The sequence below is a fragment of the Salmo salar genome, chromosome 21 (genome assembly GCF_965601325.2).
Source record: "Salmo salar chromosome 21, fSalSal1, whole genome shotgun sequence".
In the NCBI taxonomy this organism is placed as follows: Eukaryota; Metazoa; Chordata; class Actinopteri; order Salmoniformes; family Salmonidae; genus Salmo; species Salmo salar.
This window is the reverse complement of record NC_138311.1, coordinates 10,890,653-10,912,266: the sequence shown is the minus strand read 5'-3', so window position 1 is coordinate 10,912,266 and position 21,614 is coordinate 10,890,653. Positions and strand designations below refer to the sequence as shown.

Genomic DNA, 21,614 nt, shown 5'->3' with positions numbered 1-21,614 from the left:
AATCCAATCTCATCTCTCGGCATGTCCAGCCCACTCATTATCTCAGCCAATCATGGCTAGTGAGGAGGTTGCTGTCTTTTTCTGTGGCTAAACCAAACTTGGCTCGTAATTTAACAATTGTATTCGTATTTACAGATGGCATGCAAGTTTGTTATTAAGACACCTGAAAGTCCACATGTTCGAGAAGGCATTTGTCAAAAAACGCATTTTGATAAACAAATATTTTTTACGTTCAAACGGCTCTCCTGTGAAGACGTGACTTGCGACATACACCTAGTTTCCTGAATTGGGTCACATATGACCCAAGATGTGTGATTCTATGTATAAGACACCAAAGACTTCATGATGCAACATGTTTACATTTGCCAGCCCAAGACAAGTCACCTGTCAGCATGTCTGGAAAATTGTTTTCAGCTTTCAAACTATATTCAACAAACGATGTGGAGAGAAGGGCTGTCATTGAGTAATGTATCCACCAACTCTATGTCAAATCAACTGCATGCACATTTCTATTTTGAATGTCATTCCCAAATATTTATACATACATTTGAAGTAAAAATCTATAAAGTTTATCCATCAAAAATTTGACCCATAGGAGTTTGAGGTTGAAAAGGGATTGAGAACCCATGCCAAAATCAATAACACTATTGAGTCACTGTGGAAGACCATATCAAAATCAAATCAAAGTTTATTGGCCGGGTACACAGATTTGCAAATGTTATCGCAGGTGGAGCGAAATGCTGATGTTTTTAGCTCAAACAGTGCAGTAATAATATCTAGCAATATAGAACAATGCAAACATAATGCAAAAAGTAAAAAAATATATAATAATAAATATCAGAATGAGCCGTGTCAGAGTCCAGAATATAAATATATGTATATTACTGCACACCAACATAAATTCTCACCCCTTCAACCAAGAATATGAAAAAAAATTGGGACTGGCTGCCATTGCATGGTGTACGGTTACAATAGCCTACTGATACAGGCAAGCATGGAGACACTTTGAAGCTTCAGTATCAAATTGTTTGAGGGCATCAATAAAATATCAAGCACCATAAAGTACATACCCATCATCTAAAAACTACAACATAGCACACACAGGAGATGAAATAAGAATTTAATTTATTTATTTATTCACACAGTCAAAATGTGGCATTTCCAATGTCGGCTAGTGTAATTCAGAAAATAATATACCTATATTATTCTGCTTAACTTGCAATCTTATGAGAGAGAGAGAGAGAGAGAGAGAGAGAGACCTACTCAAACAGTCGCCAAAAGACGCAGAGCACGTCTTCATGAACATTGATTGAGTTACTCTTAACAGGTCGATGTCGCCCAAATTCCCTTGCGCAAGATTTCCCAAACAAAGTAATCTGAACCCCAAGGGGTGCACGTTTTAGTTTTAGCCCTTGCACTACACAGCTGATTCAAATAATAAACTAATTATCAACATTTAACCATTTGAATCAGCTGTGTAGTGTTAAAGCAAAGACCAAAGGGTGCACACCTTGCGGTCCCGAGGACCGAGTTTGGGAAACGCTGCCCGAGACGTCATCACATACATTAATGCTCATTAAGGCAATCTGTTAAGCTTTATATGGCACCTTGCTATAATAACCTTTTTGGTGGCTTAACGAAAAGAACCCCACATGTCATCATATTTTTATATTTCTATCAAAGTGGCTGGGAATCGATATGCACTATACAAAGGACGACTTTGGAAGCATATAGCTCCCCCCCTTATGTTTCGCTCTCGACGTGCCGTGAATTTGAAATAGTTGTACTGCAGTATTGTTTGTGGCTACAATGCTCTTTATGCCATAAAATATGTGCATTTGACTTTAACATATTGTTGAACATGCTGAACAGTATTCAACATACTGCCATGGGTGAAAGGGATCTTCATATATCCTAATCTATGTGGTAGTACCGCAACATTTCTCAAACCGAAACCCACCTAAAAGCAACAATAGACACCTAACAGAGAATCAACTAATTCATGTTAATAGCCACACATCTAAACATGATCCAAAATGATAATAATGTAAGGCAGCCCAAAGAGTTCTTGTCTCTTTGCGCAAAGCTTTCCATCAACACAAAGTTACTTATGTGCATAGAGGTGCTCACATGGAACTTCTTGTTATTTTACGTAATGACCCAAGCGTAATAACCCAAGCTTAATGGGGCAACAATAATGTTTCAAACTCATTTAAATTATACAATGTCCTGGAGATATAAAGTTCATACCTTGGCCATAGCCTTCGAAGACGCAGAAGACTGGTATTTCAATTGGTGCGAAACACCGGCAGTTTGGTTCATCTTGGAAACCTAAGAAACGTCCCTATCCAAAAAAGGTAAAACACCTGGTAAACACGACCAAAATAAAATATAAACCAGGCACCGTCTATGAAGCAACTCCCCTTTGGATATGTGGACTCCGAGTATTTGACGACTGACACTTTCACCACCTGAGAGTCGTGTCTAACGCGCGCAACTGGCTTCTCCTCCCTCTATCCACTGATTGCATGTGGCAACCACTACGCGCGATCGGTGTAAGTGGGTGCAGTGCCGGCGCATAGGCTATCTGGTACTTGCGGCGCTGTCTGTGGTTTGAGCCACAGCACCACAATCCAAAACAGCCTTTGGGAAATAGGAAATCGACGAGACATGCTTATTTTGAATTGTCATCAATTTACTCGGAATCATTCTTACTTGCGAGGGAAGTAGAGCTAACAAATGATGCTACTCATCAACACAATGCATCATTAAGTAATGCTCATTGGATGTTATCCTTATGATCAGGCATAAAGCATACTATTACCTAGGTGGACTAGTCAATAGCTAAGGTGTTCTAAACGGATTACAAAAATAGAATTACATTTGTTGATGACTAAAATCTAATTAGTTAATGGTTTGTGGCACGTATTACTTCCACCACTTCCAACAGCAACTTTTATGGAGAGGGGGAAAGCTAGGGAAATTGGAATATTTTACAGGCTTGGACAGAAATACGTTTTTCATGACACAGTGAGTAAATGTGTCTGCAGTGGCCTTCAGAAGCTGAATTATTGTTCTACAAGCCTCCCGTGACACAAAGCCTCAGTGTTGCCTTGTGTGTGTGTGTGTGTGTGTGTGTGTGTGTGTGTGTGTGTGTGTGTGTGTGTGTGACAGAGTGATTTTGCTTCCCCTTTCATCTATTATCCTTTTTTCTCATTTTTTTCCCCTTCCTCTATTGTCTCCTTCTCCTCTCTCTCGTCTGTCTGTCTTCTTTCGATCTATTGTCCCCTTCCTGTTTTCCTTCCCCACTGATCTCCCTCTTCTCTCTTCTGTCTCCATTGTCCCATGCTTGCACTTGAGCAGATGCCTCTAGGCTCCCTCCAGTGTTCCTCTGTATCAGAGGATGGGAGTGTTAATTGAACAGTTGTGCCGCATCTGTTCTCTCATCATGTACGGTTATCAGCGGGCTCATCAAAAGGCATGTTACACCATGCCTCTCCATGGCATTTTGAATTGCGTTTCGCATATGAGGGTTGCATATCAATGTCCATAGTACATGTGAAATGCAAAATATGCCCATCATTCATGGTTTTTTAGATACTAAAAACCATATACTTTTAGTATCTTTCCATTTGATTGAATATGCTGATACGCAGGGTCTCAAAGGAGAATAGGGGGTTTAAAGGGTGTGTGTGTGTGTGTGTGTGTGTGTGTGTGTGTGTGTGGTGTGTCGCCAGATCTCAACCCAATTGAACAGTTATGGGAGATTCTAAAGTGGTGCCTGAGACAGCGTTTTCCACCAACATCAACAAAACACCAAATTATGGAATTTCTCATGGAAGAATGGTATTGAACCCCTCCAATAGAGTTCCAGAGACATGTAGAATCTATGTCAAGGTGCATTGAAGCTGTTCTGGCGGCTGTAGTGGCCCAACCCCCTTTTAAGATGCTTTATGTTGGTGTTTCCTTTACTTTGGCAGTTACCTGTACATGCAGGTGTAAATGAGACACTAGCATGTAGCTACAGATAATGTAGTAATTAATTAGCATGTGCAGATGTGTGCTGGAATAGAAACTTATTTGACTCTACGTATTGAACAGAGGTGATGGGGTGACATGTGGAGTGTTACTAAATCAACAGTTTCAGGTTTTCCTATGTTTAATATTGGCTCCAAGATGAAATGCTATATGATGCGAAGTTTGACTGAGTGTGTGTCTTTCAGTGTTTGTGAGTGGCTGGGTATATGTGCGAGAGAACTTGCATGGGAGTGCATATATAGCCCACCTTAAGAGATTTTCCAAGTGCAGGGCTGTACGTCTAATTAAACATGTACATTGTTGACTTGAGTTTTTATCACCCTTCAATAAGTAGTATTTGTACTTCTTGAACAGGCTATGGAGAGAGAGTTGCAGGTGATTCACATGGCTGAGCAACTATAGTCCCCTGATGGGTTCTTTCAATGAGTCACGGGTTTTGTTCGGTGACTACAAAGCGCCATTGTGCCTTAGAGCACTCAACACTCCGCGAGCAGAGAATAGGAGGCTAATAGATTAGCCGTACCTACGGGCATAGTTGGATGAAACCAAAATAATGGATGGATCATCCTAAGAGTGCCTGTCTCTTCCTCCCCACTCCATAAATAAAGGCTCTAAAAGCAAGCGGTGAAGCAGAACCTGAACATTCAAGATAACACAAGGAAGTGTGGAAGAAACGTCATATTCTGTGGCTAATGCTATGCAAATGAACTGTGCTAACATACAAACATGTCATGGTAAACTTTGAGCCAACAAAGTTTGTAATACATTGCCATGTCAACCAAGATATCCCATTATGTGCAAATCATAACATCTTGAGTGCTCTGCAACCAGACTACTACAATCCAGAATTGTCAGTGCCCCTTAATTAAACAAATGTAACAATATGTAGGTCTGCATGCATGCCTGTATTCTCTTATTATGATAACATGTTGGAACATCTCTTCCAGCTATTGTATTCATAGTAAGCAGATTTCTCAAGTGTAGAGCACATGTAGCCTAATCTTGTCAAGATAAAAGGGAAAATCCACACACAGTTTAGATTCACCCAAAGTTCAGTACAGCTATGTTTCGATCACCAGGCCTGAGGAAGACCCATAGTGGTCGAAATGCTGGTAATGACCTGGCTGGCTAATGTCCTATTTGACCAATCGTCTTGGGGAGACTAGAGAAAGTGAATCTAGCTTTTTAGAACACTTCTGACCTTGTACTGATCTATGAGAAATCATAGATCCCCACAGTAGAGCCTCCACAAGTTTTCACCGTTCCTGTAAAATAGCCTTTGTGTTCGATTCACTTGTATACATGCCCCCAGATGTATATGAACCACGAGTGAATCAGCATCATTCAATAACAAAGGTGTCAAGGCCTTGTCACACAGGACCATTGGCCAAGATTGGTCTCTCAACATTGGTCTCTACTCTCAACTTTTTCAATTTCTCTGCCTTTCAAAGCATGGGTTCACCTGGTAAAGCAGCCAGTCTTTTGAATCTACATTAAGTTATAACATCATCCAGGCAAGAGAGTACATAGATAATAGCATAAGATCATAGACCTACAGCGCCTTCAGAAAGTATCACACCCCTTCACTTTTTCCACTTTTTGTTGTGTTACAGCCTGAATATAAAATGGATTACATTTAGATATTGTGTTGCTGATCAACACACAATACTCCATAATCTCAAAGTGGAATCATATTTGTTTAAATGTTTACAAATTAATAAAAAATGAAAAGCTCAAATTTCTTGAGTCAATAAGTATTTAAACCCTTTGTTATGGAAAGCCTAAATAACTTCAGGAGTAAAAATGTGCTTAACAAGTCACATAATAAGTTGCATGGACTAACTCTGTGTGCAATAATAGTGTTTAAAATGGTTTTTGAATGACTACCCCATCTTTGTACCCCACACATACAATTATCTGTTAAGTCCTTCAGTCGAGCAGTGAATTTCAAACACAGATTCAGCGACAAAGACCATGGTGTCACGACTTCTACTGAAGTTGATGCCCCTCCTTGTTCGGGTGGTGTTCGGCAATCGACGTCACCAGCCTTCTAGCCACCATTGATCAGTTTTTCATTTTCCATTGGTTTTGTCTGGTCTCTTTACACACCTGTTTCACATCCCAGTAATTATATATTGTGTATTTAACCCTCTGCTTCCCCTCATTTCTCTGTCGGTGATTGTTTGTTTGTTATGTACGTGTTGTTTCTGTATCGGTGTGCGACGGGTTATTGGTTTACCCAGATTATTTTTCTACGTTGTTTTTTTTGGAAATAAATATTCAATTTTTAACCACTCTGGTTTCTCCTGCGCCTGACTTCCCTGCCACCTACTTACACGGACTATGACACAGGGAGGCTTTCCAATGCCTTGCAAAGGGCAACTATTGGTAGATGGGTAAAAATACAAAATAAACAGACAATATGTCTTTGAGCATGGTGAAGTTATTAATTAGATTTTGGATGGTGTATCAATACACCCAGTCCTTCCAAAGATTCAGGTGTCCTTCCTACTTCAGTTGACAACAGAGGAAGGAAAATGCTCAGGGATTTCACCATGAGGCCAATGGTGATTTTAAACCAGTTAAATGGCTGTTATAGGAGAAAGATGAGGATGAATCCACAATACTAACCTAAATAAAAGAGTGAAAAGATGGAAATGTAATGTGTACGCTGGGAGTCGGGAAGCAAGTCCAGGAAGTGTATTTAATAAATATACATAGAACAAAACAAGAAATACGGGTAGCGTACAAACATGAACACTGGAACAGAAACAATAACACCTAGGGGAAGAACCAAAGGGAGTGACAGATATATGGAAGGTAATCAGGAAGGTGATGAAGTCAAGGTGAGTTTGAGGTGCTGGTGCGCATAATGATGGTGACAGGTGTGCGTAATAATGAGCAGCCTGGTGATCTCGAGCGCCGAAGAGGGAGTATAAGTGGCAGTAACTCCTCCCTGACGCACGGCTCCAGCCGCAGGACGCCGACCAGAGGGACGGTCCCAGGGACAAAGAACTGGCCGATCGCTTCTGCTGAGGCACGGGAGCCTGTCGAGCCAGGTGAGGCGCGGAAACCTAACGAGCCGGCTGAGGCGCGGCAACCTGACAAGCCGGCTGAGGCGCGGGAGCCTGACAAGCCTACCGAGTTTTGTGAACCTGTCGAGCCAGCTGAGGCATGGAAGCCTGTCGAGCTAGCTGAGGCATCCTCGGTAGACTCGGTAACGGACGCTTGACAGGCCAAACGGGTCTTGTAAACCTGACGTGCCGGCTAAGGCATAGAAGCCTGATGAGCCAGCTGAGGCATCCCCGGTTGCTCCAGTAGCGACACCCAGACCCGATGTCACCTATACTAACTTTTTTTTTTAAACACTCCCTGATGCTTCCCTTTGGTGAGGCTGTAATGTGTATGCTGGGAGTCGGGAAGCAAGTTCAGGATTTAATAAATGAACATAGAACAAAAGAAGAAACACAGGTTGCATACAGACATGATCACTGGAACAGAAACAATAATGCCTAGGGGAGGAACCAAAGGGAGTGACAGATATAGGGAAGGTAATCAGGAAGGTGATGAAGTATGGTGGTGGCTGCATCATGTCATGGGTATGCTTGTCATCGACAAAGACTAGGGAGTTTTTTTAAAGAAAAAAGTAATAGAGCTCAGCACAAGCAAAGTCCAGAGGAAAACCTGGTTCAGTCTGCTTTTCAACAGACATTGGGAGACAAATCCACCTTTCAGCAGGACAATAACTTAAAACACAATGCCAAATCTACATTGGAGTTGCTAACCAAGAAGACAGTGAATGTTCCTTAGTTACAGTTTTGATGTCACATCTGCTCCTGCTACGCCCTCTGGTGTTCATCTGGTGTCTTCTTGACCTGTAGTTACTCCCCCTGTACACTCTCTCTCTCTCTCCCTCTCCCTCTCTGTGTGATTGTGTGGTTGGAGACAGGTGTGCTGGAGTCAGAGCAGATCCCTACCAGCTGCAACTCTTTCCAAAATCAAGACCTCTACGAATACTCAGTCCTGCCACTTCCACTCTGCCAGATCGTAATCTCTGCTCAGTCTGTTCATGTTTCTAGCCATTTGTGATCATTCAAGATCCTGTTACACTGCTGTGCCTGTTTCCCTGCCTGACACCGTTTATCCTCTCATTGCAGTTACTGCTCTGTCTCTGGATCCTGTCTCCTGTTCCACATCTCACCACCCAACTACCTTTCCCTGGATTTTACTTACCACCACTACCTTGGATTCCCCTCAGGAGCTGTTTATCCTGTTCTACTCAGCTAACTCCAACCTCAGTCACCACATCTGTTTTTTCTGCAACTCATCTGAGCTTCCCCGGATCTGCACTCCATATATCCCTGTGTAACAATAAATATTTTGGTTCATTCACCCCTGTTTCCTCATCTGAGTCTGCTCTTGGGTTCCCCTATGTCGCTCCACTTAACATTTGACTTATTAAATCTGCTTGAAAATCTATGGCAAGACTTGAAAATGGCTGTCTAGCAATGATCAACAACCAACTTGACAGAGCTTGAAAATGTTTAAAAATAAAAATATTGTATATCCCAGGCTTGCCAAGGTCTTAGAGATTTACCCCAAAAAACTCACAGCTGTAATCGCTGCCAATGGTGATTCTAACATTCTCACTCAGGGGGTTGAATACTTATCTAATCTTAATATATTCGTGTTTTATGCTAGAATTGTTCTACCCCGTTGGCATCAGAGTATTTTGTGTAGATGGTTGACCAAAAAAAGTACAATTAAATAAGTTGTAATCCCACTTTGTAACACAACAAAATGTGGAAAAAGTCAAGGGGTGTAATACTTTCTGAAGGCACTGTATATAATGTTCAGAAATACAGAGATTAACCTACAGTACTGAACATAGAAAGTACTGCTTGTGCAAGCCGGAACAGCTATTTCTGTAGTGTAAGGCAGGTTTCATGAGCAAGTACACTCCCAGGACAGGATGCTAGTCTATCGCAGGGCCTTACCCCCAATCTTCCTCCTTAATGCTGAATGCTGAATCCCAAGCAGAGACACATTGGGTCCCATTTTTACAGTCTTCGGCCAGGAATCTAACTCATCATTTTGACCATTTTAATGAGGATGTAGTGACAATGTAGTGATGTAGAATCATAACATTTTGTAACTTCCAGTTTACACACTTTGGACAGCAGGGATGGGGTCAATTACAGTTATAATCCTGTGAATTCAGCCACTTTACTGTTACTGTAAATATGTGTCGTATTCACTGCCATAGAGTATCTGCACATTTAACAATCACCCCGGCAACTCATTAGCTTGATTTGAAAACCTGACTTGTACAACTGAGACTCGCCTTAGGGCTTTGAGCGTACTAATTGTCTTTTAGGGGAATTAATTAACTAAATACTTATCAGAGAGAAGATCAGAGAACACATAAGGGGTTTGGTTATTCAGCCATCTCACCAGGATGACGAAGTCGACAATGCACTTGGAAAATCAATTTGCTTTGAAGCCACATAAGTGCAATGGATCAGCGGAATCAATTCCTCTCAATTTACTTTGAAGGATAGAAAGCTTCTTTATATTGCTGAACCTATGGTTACTCTGTGCTTTCTCATTGTCTGTATGTGGTTGTCCTCACTCAGACATTGTTACACCCCCAGGAAGAAATCTGTGTCCTCTGTAGTTGGCCTAATAATCTCTCATAATGCCTAGGCTCTGGACATGACATAACTACAATGAAGGAAATTAAGGCCAAGTTCACTCATTTTTTGTTTTAATTTTAATTATTTTCAAAATACCAATTTATCAGGGGGTGCAGCAGCACCCTCAGCACCCATACTTTCCATGGCTATGGAGGCTATCCAGATTACCAGCTTGATTAGTTCCGCTATCCGTTTAGGGATTATTAATCACATACATATGAGCCTAACAAGAGCCTGATGAACCAATATTCAAGCCCTGTATCTCTACTTGTCTTTCAGCCAAGCACTGTGACCCATCCCTCCTTTTCTCAGCAGGATCTGATGATAAGAGTTGGAGCCGTGTGGAGACTAGCGTCCCCCACCCTGATTTCATGGGTCACCGTCTCTGGGAATTTCTCCTCTTGCCCATGCAGCAGGCTTCAATTGAGAAATGTGGGCTTTTTATCCCGTCCCTGCCAGCAGTGGTTGAGTTTTCTGTGCGTGAAATGTGGGACTGTGCAGAATGAATAATCTGTCCAAGCTCTTCATGCTAGCTGGCAGGAGTGGGCGCTAGCATTCGTTATCCTCGAAGCCAGAGGGTGACAAAGAGACTGTTGGCTCTTTCTGAGACACGTGTTCTACATAAATGTATGCCTTTAGCCAGTGGCTTAGGCTACACCGGAGCCGGTACACAAACACAAGGACACATTCTCACCAGAGATGGTGCTAAAGCAGCTGTTGCTTCACAGTATTGGCATGATTTGTGAGAGCCATCTATTGGAAAATTCATTTGAATTCAATCACTTTTTGACAGCACCCCTTTTGATTTGTACAAAACCTTCCATACACATTTTCCCTGTGTAGATGTGCTCAGAAAGTTACTTTTGGGGCCTGAATGCCAAAACATTCAGGAGATAATGGTGCTCAATGTTGACCTATTTTGCATACCCCACCCTACCATGAAACATTCATGTCTTCATCACTGGAAAATATACAGTACCTTCGGAAAGTACTCAGACCCCTTGACTTAAGTCCACATTTTGTTACATTACAGCCTTGTTCTAAAATGTATTTTTTATTTTAAATGGAAAATGTATTAAAAATAGAAAGAAAAAATACCTTATTTACATAAGTATTCAGACCTTTTGCTATGAGACTCGAAGTTGAGCTCAGGTACATCCTGTTTCCATAGTTCAACCTTGAGATGTTTCTACAACTTAATTGGATTTCACCTGTGGTAAATTCAATTGATTGGACATGATTTGGAAAGGCACACACCTGTCTATATAAGGTCCCACAGTTGACGGTGCATGTCAGAACAAACACTAAGCCATGAGGTCAAAGGAATTGTCTGTAAAGCTCCGAGACAGGATTGGGCCGAGGCACAGATCTTGGGAAGGGTACCAAAAAATTTGTGCAGCATTGAAGGTCCCCAATAACACAGTGGCCTCCATAATTCTTAAATGGAAGAAGTTTGAACCAACAAGACTCTTCCTAGAGCTGGCCGCCCAGCCAAACTGAGCAATCGGGGGAGAAGGGCCTTGGTCAGGGAGGTGACCAAGATCTCGACGGTCACTCTGACAGCTCTCTATTGTTCCTCTGTGGAGATGGGAGAACCTTCCAGAAGGACAACCATCTCTGCAGCACTCCACCAATCAGGCCTTTATGGTAGAGTGGCCAGACGGAAGCCACTCCTCAGTAAAAGGCACGTGACAGCCCACTCGGAGTTTGCCAAAAGGCAAAAATGAGTCAACTTTGAGTACCTTTATATCCTGAATGTTTTGGGATTCAGGTCAAAAAAGTCACTTTCTGACCACTTCTTACATGGGCAAACATGTATGGAAAGTTTTTTTTAAAAGGGATGCTGTCAACAACTGATTGAATTCAAATGGATGCACCTATACAATACTTCAGTAGTAAGACCAAGGACAAACTAAATACTGATTTGTTGAAAATCCCATCTGTTGTTTAGCTACTGTAATAGTACATTTTAGTCATTTAGCAGATGCTCTCATCCAGAGCAACTTACAGTAGTGAATGCATACATTTAATACATTCTTTTCCCCAATATTGGACAGCCCACTCGGAGTTTGCCAAAAGGCAAAAATTAGTCGAACCCACAACCCTGGCGTTGCAAACACCATGCTCTACCAACTGAGCCACACGGGACTTCAGTACAAAGGACTTGGCAGTGCCATATTTGGTAAATTCCTTGATTAGCTTTCAAGTATTGCCTCTAGGGTTTCGAAGGACTCTGTCGGCAAATTGTGTCTTCAGTACTGTAGAATTTAATCACAGCAGTGAAGTTCAAGTGACAATATCTCACCCATGTAAGCGTGAAGAAGCTTATTGCTCTGAACTGAATCAACATTCCTGAAAATCTCTCTTTTTCTCTGTGTTGGTGGAAACAAGCCTTTCCCGGTCCAAATTATATATTAAGGTGCCCTCTCCATTCATGTAATACCATAACTGAGTCATCTTATGTATTTGTAGTGATTCTGTACAGAACCCATACAGTAAACCAATCAACTCATCTTCCACTTAACACTGTAGCCTTTCTGTCTTGAGACTTGAAAGCGTGATCGTAACCAAAGAGGCAATTGTCTGGTGTCTAACTTAAAAAGCTGTGTGTTACTATGGTGGAAAATGTAGAACTCTAAAAACTGAATGAGTTTTCTATTGAAATGGTTATGCATAATATTTGCCTTTGTGTCTGAGCATAACATTTGCCAAATACATACGTTTTGATATTAGATGGCAGGGATCTTTGATGCATTTTAAAGCCTTTTAAGCCTTTTTCTGGTAGATGTTTTCTAAGACCAATTGTCGATCTATTTGACCAGAAATCAAATCCTTTGCTTATTTCATTTTTTTACAATGGAAAAAAGTTGAAAAATGCATGTCATAATTTCTCAAAAATATAGACTCTTAGCTTTCCTTCGACACCCAATTTGACATGTTCCTTTGAACTTCATATGTTGGTGCCGGTCCTTAACATGGAAATGCTCTATTCACAACATGGACGTAAGTGTCACAGTCATGATTGGAGCGCTGTTACACTTGTTTATGTGGACAGCTAACTTACATTTATCTAACAATACTTAACTATTTTTTAACCATTCTCGAATCATGGTGATACTCACAATCCCATGCAACCTAAGGACAAGCAACAAAAGACTAACAAAAAATTCGGAACTACCATTGCTCTCCAATTTCCCTATGACAATATTTGTTTCTTTAGTGGTTCTTCTTGCTTTCATCTTCCCATGCATCCAGTATTCTCATATAATCTCTCCTCCAATTTTTTGAGGGAGACCCTCTTTTTCTGCCCCCATTTATGTCATTATCTCCTTTTCCCAAAACAGTCTTCTTCTCTCTCGTCAAGTAATGTCCTTATTGTCATATTCTCTAAATACTTTGCCTCATCTGACCATTTTACAGGACTCCTCTTTTTCATATTTTCAACCTCTCATTCCTCCTGTATCTCACTTGATTAGTATTAGTCTCACTGTCTCACAGCGTTGCAGATCTAATCACAATATTTTACACTTTTGCTTCCACTCTCCCTGCACACGGAGGCCATTTCATTCCTCACTATTGGTGTGTAGTGATGTTTTTCAGATTGGGTTAATGTCAGGAGGGCCCTACTGGTTTGTTGTCTAATTGGCAGTCCTTCCAACCGGCCTCACAATCACAGACCACGTGTAACACAGGACCTCCACATTCTGCTTCTTCCCCTCCGGGATTGTCTGAGACTAGCCACCTGGACAGCTGATGAAACTAAGGAGTATTTCTGGCTGTAATATAGCCCTTTTATTGGAAAAACGTATTCTGATTGGCTGGGTCTGGCCTCCAAGTGGGTGGGACTATGCCATCCCCGGACCCACCCATGGTTGCGCCCCTGCTCAGTCATGTGAAATCCATAGATTAGGGACTCATTTATTTATTTCAGTAGAATTATTTCCTTATATGAACTGTAACTCAGTAAAATCGTTGAAATTGTTGCATGTTGCATTTATATTTTTGCTCTGTATATATTTAGTTTTGGAGAAATGATTTGCCTTGTGTAAGTTTAACCTCTACTGGATCAGTGTCAGTTGCTGCTCAATATGCGATATTTGACTAGAATGGCATTGTAAACAAAAGCCAACTTTCCGGGACATAGACATGTCTTATATGGTCAGAAAGCATATATGATTGTTAATCTAACTGCAGTGTCTAATTTACTGTAGCTATTACAGCGATAAAATACCCTGCTACTGTTTGAGGATAGTGCACAACAACAAAACAATTTTGTCATAGCAACTGGTTTGATACATTCACCTCTGATGGTAAATAATGTGTATACATTCTGTAATCTTGCTCGGATTTGTCCTCCTGAGGCTTCCAGAGATGTAACATAGTTTTGTTTGATAAAATCTATTTTTATATCCTAACACGATCCATGTTGTATACAGCGTTTCTCTTGGATTCCGACTCTTAACTTGCAACAAAACAATATATGAAATCTAAATGGCTAAACTTTGTTTCACCCGGTCAAGTACGGTTTCTGTGCAATCGTCAGACACTTTAGAATGCAACCAAACATTATTTAATCATTCTACATGATGTTTTGGTTACACAACACGTCTATTAGCCCAAGTAGGACAGCCATCATTACACACCAATGAGACAGCTGTGTTCATTTGATTGACAGTCTCTTGGTCCAATGACCACCTATCGTTTTGAAACATATCTAGCTAGATAGCCAGTGAGCTGGGCTTTACATGAGTATGTGATGTCCCTTTGTAGGAGTAATGGCATTGTCCTATGGCTGCTCGCAACGCGATTCATTCTCTATTGAAAATCTACAGTTTACGTTACGCAGCGCTCACTTTCTTCTGCAAAGTTTTCTTAAATCTTAAAGAGAGTACAACATGGCTACTAAGAGTATAAACGCTAAATTGAATTCAAGTATACACATTTGGATGAGATTATTGCAGAAATTGACCGGGAGAGTGGCACAAGGAGTCCTGCGGGCAAGAAAGATTGTCTATAGAAGGTAACCTTACTTTTTTAGATCAGCAAGTAAAATATGTTTTTGCTTCTCGTGCTAATCGAGTTTTTTAAAAATGGTTTCATATTCATTTAAGATATTTGTCTTTGATTTCTATATATGTACAGTACCAGTAAAATGTTTTTTTTTTTACTATTTTATACATTGTAGAATAATAGTGAAGATATCAAAACTATGAAATAACACATATGGAATCATGTAGTAACCAAAAAAGTGTTAAACAAATCTAAATACATTTGAGATTCTTCAAAGTAGCCACCCTTTGCCTTGATGACAGCTTTGCAAACTCTTGGCATTCTCTCAACCAGCTTCACCTGGAATGTTTTTCCAACAGTCTTGAAGGAGTTCCCACATATGCTGAGCTCTTGTTGGCTGCTTTTCCTTCACTCTGCGGTCCAACTCATCCAAAACCATGTCAATTTGGTTGATGTCCGGTGATTGTGTGGAGGCCAGGTCGGCTGATGCAGCACTCCATCACTCTCCTTCTTGGTCAAATAGCCCTTACACAGCCTGGAGGTGTGTTTGGTCATTGTCCTGTTGAAAACAAATGATAGTCCCACTAAGTGCAAATCAGATGGGATGGCATATTGCTGCAGAATGCTGTGTGCCTTGAATTCTAAATAAATCATGGACAGTGTCACCCCCACAAAATCACACCTCCTCCTCCATGCTTCATGGTTGGAACCACACATGCAGAGATCATTCGTTCACCTACTCTGCGTCTCATAAGACATGGCGGTTGGAATCAAAAATCTCAAATTTGGACACATCAGACCAAAGGACAGATTTCCACCGGTCTAATGTCCATTGATCGTGTTTCTTGGCCCAAGCAAGTCTCTTCTTATTGTTGCTGTCCTTTTAGGAGTGGTTACTTGCAGCAATTCAAACATGAAGGTCTGATTCACGCAGTCTCTTCTGAACAGTTGATGTTTAGATATGTCTGTTTCTGTGAAGCATTTATTTGGGCTACAATTTCTGAGGCTGCTAACTCTAATGAACTTATCCTCTGCAGCATTGGTAACTCTGGGTCTTCCTTTCCTGTGGTGGTCCTCATGAGAGCCAGTTTCATCATAGCGCTTGATGGATTTTGCGACTGCAATTGAAGAATCTTTCAAAAATCTTGAAATGTTCCGTATTAACTGACTTTCATGTCTTAAAGTAATGACGGACTGTAATTTTTCGTTGCTTATTTGCATTGCTCTTGCCATAATATGGACTTGGTCTTTTACCAAAGAGGGCTATCTTCTGTATACCACCCCTACCTAGTCACAACACAGCTGATTGGCTCAAATGCATTAAGAAGGAAAGAAATTCCACAAATTAACTTTTAACAAGGCATACCTGTTAATTGAAATGCATTCCAGTTGACTACCTCATGAAGCTGGTTGAGATAATGCCAAGAGTGTACAAAGCGTTCTTCAAGGTGGCTACTTTGAAGAATCTCAAATATAAAATACATTTTGATTTGTTTAACACTTTTTGGTTACTACATGATTCCATGTGTTATTTCATAGTTTTGATGTCTTCACTATTATGTATTATTACAATGTAGAAAATAGTAAAAATTAAGAAAACCCCTGGAATGAGTAGGTGTGTCCAAACTTTTGACTGGTACTATAAGGTATTTCTGTTTTCTATTTGTAATCAATTTGATAGCATTTCTAAAAACCTTTTTTGTCTTTGTCATTAAGGGGTATTGTGTGTAGATTGTTAAGGAAATGTTTTTATTTAATCCATTTTAAAATAAGTCTGTAATGTAACAACATTTGGAAACCGTCAAGGGGTCTGAATTCTTTCCAAAGGCACTGTATGTAAATTAGATATTTCTGTATTTCATAGTAAATCCATATGCAGAATTATGGGGTCTTTTGTGTAGATTAGAAAATGTATATTTTTTATCCATTTTGAAATCAGGCTGTAACACAACAAAATGTGGAATGAGTCAAAGAGTATGAATACTTTATGAAGGCACTGTCCATCTCCAAGAAAGGTTCCCCTATGACTATACATTTGTTTGAGAAGGAGTGGATTAGTACATGCCTATTTCTGGGAGGTGAATGTATCAGAGTGTATTTATTAAAACGCACCGACATGAAAACAGAGTCAATAACACCTGAGGAAATAACCAAGGAGAGTGACAAATATAGGGAATATAATCAAGGAGATGATGGAGTGCAGGTGAGTGTCATGAGGCGCAGGTGCGCTAGACAATGGTGACAGGTGTGCGGGATGATCAGCAGCCTGATGACCTAGAGGCCGGAGAGGGAGTATACGTGACATTATCAATAATCTATGGATAGAAGTGCACCCTTTCCATAAATACACTCTGATACATTCACCTCCCAGAAATAGGATTTGAATGTTCTGAAATATACTTTTTTTGTGATGTTATTATCTTTTTGTCTGTATACTTATTTTGTCATGTTACTATTTCTGAGGACCACTTTACACCATTTTTGTTACTCTTATTTTTGATTTGTTTAAAATAAATGGTTACAACATGATTCCAAACATGCTATTTCATAGTTTATGAAAAAACCCTTGAATGAGAGGGTGTGTCCTAACTTTTGACTGATACTGTAAGTATTCAGACACTTTGCTATGAGACTCGAAATTGAGTTAAGTTGCAACCTGTTAACATTGATCATGCTTGAGATGTTTCTACAACTTGATTGGAGTCCACCTGAGGTAAATTATATTTATTGGACATGATTTGGATAGTCACACAACTGTCTATAAAAGGTCCCGATGGTCACTCTGACAGAGCTCTATAGTTCCTCTGTGGAGGTGGGAGAATCTTCCAGAAGGACAACCATCTCTGGAGCACTCCACCAATCAGGCCTTTATGGTAGAGTGGCCAGACGGAAGCCACTCTTCAGTAAAAAGCACATGACAGCCCGCTTGGGGTTTGCCAAAAAGCATCTAAAGACGCTCAGACCATGAGAAACAAGATTCTCTGGTCTGATGAAACCAATATTGAACTCTTTGGCCTGAATGCCAAGCATCACGTCTGGAGGAAACCTGGCACCATCCCTACGTTGAAGCATGGTGGTGGCAGTATCATGCTGTGGGGATGTCTCCCAGTCCCTGACGCTGAAAAACAAGTCAGGATTGAGGCAAAGATGAACAGAGCAAAGTACATTAAGATCCTTGATGAGAACCTGCTCCAGAGCGCTCAGGACCTCAAACTGGGGTGAAGCTTCACCTTCCAGCAGGACAACAATCCTAAGTACACAGCCAAAACAATGCAGGAGTGGCTTTGGGACAAGTCTCTGAATGTACGTTAGTGTCCCAGCCAGAATGAAGGGGGTTCACCAAGGGGTCATGATAGGGGCTGTACCAAATGTTTGATGTATTATATTAATAGATTATGCTGATGTTCTATTAATAGAAGGGGAAGGGTTATAAGACCCCTCCCTCCTTACATTTATAGGGTCCTAGACAGATTAACAATATATATACATTATGATGTTTAATATTGTTTCACAGTACTTTTCTAGGCTCTCTGCCTCTTATGAAGAAACTGTCTGAGAAATGTGTGACTGTGAAGACAGAACTCTGCAGGGGAGTGTAAGAGATTAGTCAGACATTCCACTATAAATCAACTTGGACTTCACTGCTAAGCTTTTAGATAGCTATATAAACAAGAGTTTTAGTGTTGAGTAGGCATGGTTTTGGTCTCAGGAGTAGAAGATAATGACGTAGGCAGTGACATCACTAGGGCTGGACTTGGGTTAAATAAAATAACTTGGGACCTTTTCTTTGATGCAGAACTTTCTCGGCAACATGCGATATGTTCCTGTTTTCAACATCTGTCTGCAGTTGCATTAATAAAGGTTTTTCAATGATTTAATTAAAGATATCGTCATAATGTTAATTTCACCAATGAGCCAATGATTGACAAGGAACAAGGAAACAAACCCCAACAAGAGCCTGGAGAGACCTGAAAATAACTGTGCAGCAACGCTCCCCATCCAACCTGACAGAGCTTGAGAGGATCTGAAGAGAAGAATGGGAGAAATTCCCAAATACAGGTGTATCATATCCAAGAAGACTTCAGGCTGTAGTCGCTGCCAAAGGTGCTTCAACAAAGTACTGAGTAAAGGGTCTCAATACTTATGGAAATGTGATATTTCTGTTTTTTTATTTTTATCAATTAGCAAACATTTCTAAAAATCTGTTTTTGCTTTGTCATTAGGGGGTATTGTGTGTAGATCAATCAGGGGAATAAAACATTTTAAAAATTAGAATAAGAATGTAACAAAATGTGGTAAAAGTCAAGGGATCTGAATACATTCTGGCACTGTAAGTATTCAACCCCCTGAGTCAATACATGTTAGTATCACCTTTAGCAGCGATTACAGCTGTAAGTCTTTCTGGGTAAGTCTCTAAGAGCTTTGCACACCTGTATTGTATAATATTGGTACATTATCGTGATCTGTCAAGTTGGATGTTGATCATTGCTAGACAGCCATTTTCAAGTATTGCCATATATTTTCAAGCTGATTTAAGTCAAAACTGTAACTAGGCCACACAGGAGCATTCAATGTCATCTTAGTAAGCAACTCCAGTGTATATTTGGCCTTGTGTTTTTGGTTATTATCCTGCTGAAAGGTGTCTCCCAGTGTCTGTTGAAAAACCAGGTTTCCTTCAGGTTTTTGCCTGTGCTTAGCTCTATTTTTATCCTAAAAAAACTTGCTAGTCCTTGCCGGTGACAAGCATACCCATAACATGATGCAGCCACAACCATGCTTGAAAATATGAAGAGTGGTACTCTTATGTTGGATTTGTCCCAAACATAACGCTTGGTATTCTGGACATAAAGTTAATTTATTTGCCACATTGTTTGCACTTTTACTTTAGTGCGTCATTGCAACAGAATGCATGTTTTGGAATATTTTATTTTCACTCTGTCAATTAGGTTAGTATTGTGGAGTAACTACAATGTTGTCGATCTCTCTCTCTAACTGTTTTAAAGTCACCATTGGCCTCGTGGTAAAATCCCTGAGGGTTTCCTTCCTCTCCGGCAGCTGAGTTAGGAAGGACGCCTGTATCTTTGTAGTGACTGGGGTGTATTGATACACCATCCAAAGTGTAATTAATAACTTCACCATGCTCAAAAGGATATTCAATGTCTGCTTTTTTTTACCCATCTGCCAATATGTGCCCTTCTTTGCGAGGCATTGGAAAACTTCCCTGGTCTTTGTAGATTAATCTGTGTTTGAAATTCACTGCTCTACTGAGGGACCTTACAGTCATTAAAAAAAGGTTATTTGGCTTGTCAAAACAAAGTGGTTGAATACTTATTCACTAAAGATATTTCAGCTTTTCATTTCTAATTAATTTGAAAAAAATTACAAAAACATAATTCCATTGTGACAAGTATTGTTTGTAGGCCAGTGACACAACATTCTTTTTTAAATTTCAGGCTGTAACACAACAAAATGTGGAATAAGTCAAGTGCTGTGAACACTTTATGAAGGCACTGTGTGAATTAAATAATTATGTTGCTCTCTTCCTAGAGGCAATAAAGCCTTTATTTCACACTGAGACAAGTGCTTTGAGTGGTATAGAGGTTTTCTTATGGAAAAATCCATTTAAAATGACTCTGACATGCAATACCGATGAGACAAAGTGAATTGAAAAGGCAATAATGTTGCTTACTGTAAGAGTACTATCAGGAATGTGAATTAGCACATGCTAGCTCATCTCTCATTTCAGGGCAATTAGTCTATGTTCTTTATTGCTCTGACTCGTTACCTAACTTTAATAAAACTTTAATGTGTGTAAACTATTCCACACATTATGCAAACTTTGCTCTGTATTTCTCTTCTCTGCTCTCTCAAAAATGAACAAGATGCAACAAGATGGTTGCTTTCAAACACCTTATAGAGTTACAAAGTCTAGTTGCTGCCTTCTTTATAGTGAAAGACCAAGGCAAATTAAGCAATGACACAAATATCTGTTTTCCTCCAATTGCAGTGTGAGAGCAACAAGCCTGAGATATATGATAAGCACCATCCATTTTTAGATGAATAATCTATACAGTGATCCATCCTCCAACACAGATCATACCTCCCACTCCTGAGGGATCCCCAGAGAAAGGACACTCCGTCGGACAGCTTGCGGCTTATGTATAGGACGGGACGTTCCTCCGCTCGTCCCCTTGGGACAGAACAGCACCCAAGCTGGTGCTGGAGGCGTCGGTGTGGACAGTGAAGGGCCGCTGGAAATCTGGGGCTATCAACACCGGCTCCAACCACAGTGTGTCTTTGAGGTGGAGGAATGCCCCCTATGCTTCAGATGTCCATACCTGTTCTTGTCTAATGATGTTCTGTATTATGTCATTCTGTATTATGTTTCATGTTTTGTGTGAACTCCAGGAAGAGTAGCTGCTGCTTTTGCAACAGCTAATGGGGATCCTAATAAAATACCAAATACCTCACCGGGTTCCTCTTCTTTGTCATGTTGGTCGGTGGGGTGGCGAGCGTGGCGTAGCTTGGGATGAACCGCCTGTAGTAACTCGTTAGGCCCAGCAACAAGCGGACCCCTTTCATGTCCCTGGGCCATGGCCACTCCCGGATGGCCCGGGGCTTCTCCACCTGTGGTTTGATCAGACCGCTGCCGATGGTGTAGCCAAGGTATTCAGTCTCGTTCAGTCCCAGGTGGCACTTCTTTGGGTTGGCTGTCAGGCTGGCCACCTCCAGGCTGGCCAGCACAGAGCGCAGCTGGAGTGGTGGTCCTCCCAGTCCCTACTGTGTATTACCACGTCATCAATGTAGACAGCAGCAAAGGCCTGGTGAGGACGTAACAGCGTGTCCATAAGCCTCTGGAAGGTGGTGACT

The 21,614-nt window shown here is 40.7% G+C and overlaps 1 protein-coding gene across 1 annotated transcript in view; it reads right to left on the bottom strand.

Annotated features, from left to right (window-relative positions):
* The window catches only part of LOC106581700 (inactive dipeptidyl peptidase 10), a 324,848-nt gene extending 322,328 nt beyond the window's left edge, over nt 1–2,520 (bottom strand). The window contains exon 1 of the mRNA XM_014163942.3: nt 2,251–2,520. Coding sequence (XP_014019417.1) covers nt 2,251–2,322 — 72 coding nt within the window. The 5' untranslated portion in view covers nt 2,323–2,520. The remainder of the gene's footprint in view (nt 1–2,250) is intronic.
* Between the last annotated feature and the right edge of the window lie 19,094 nt (nt 2,521–21,614).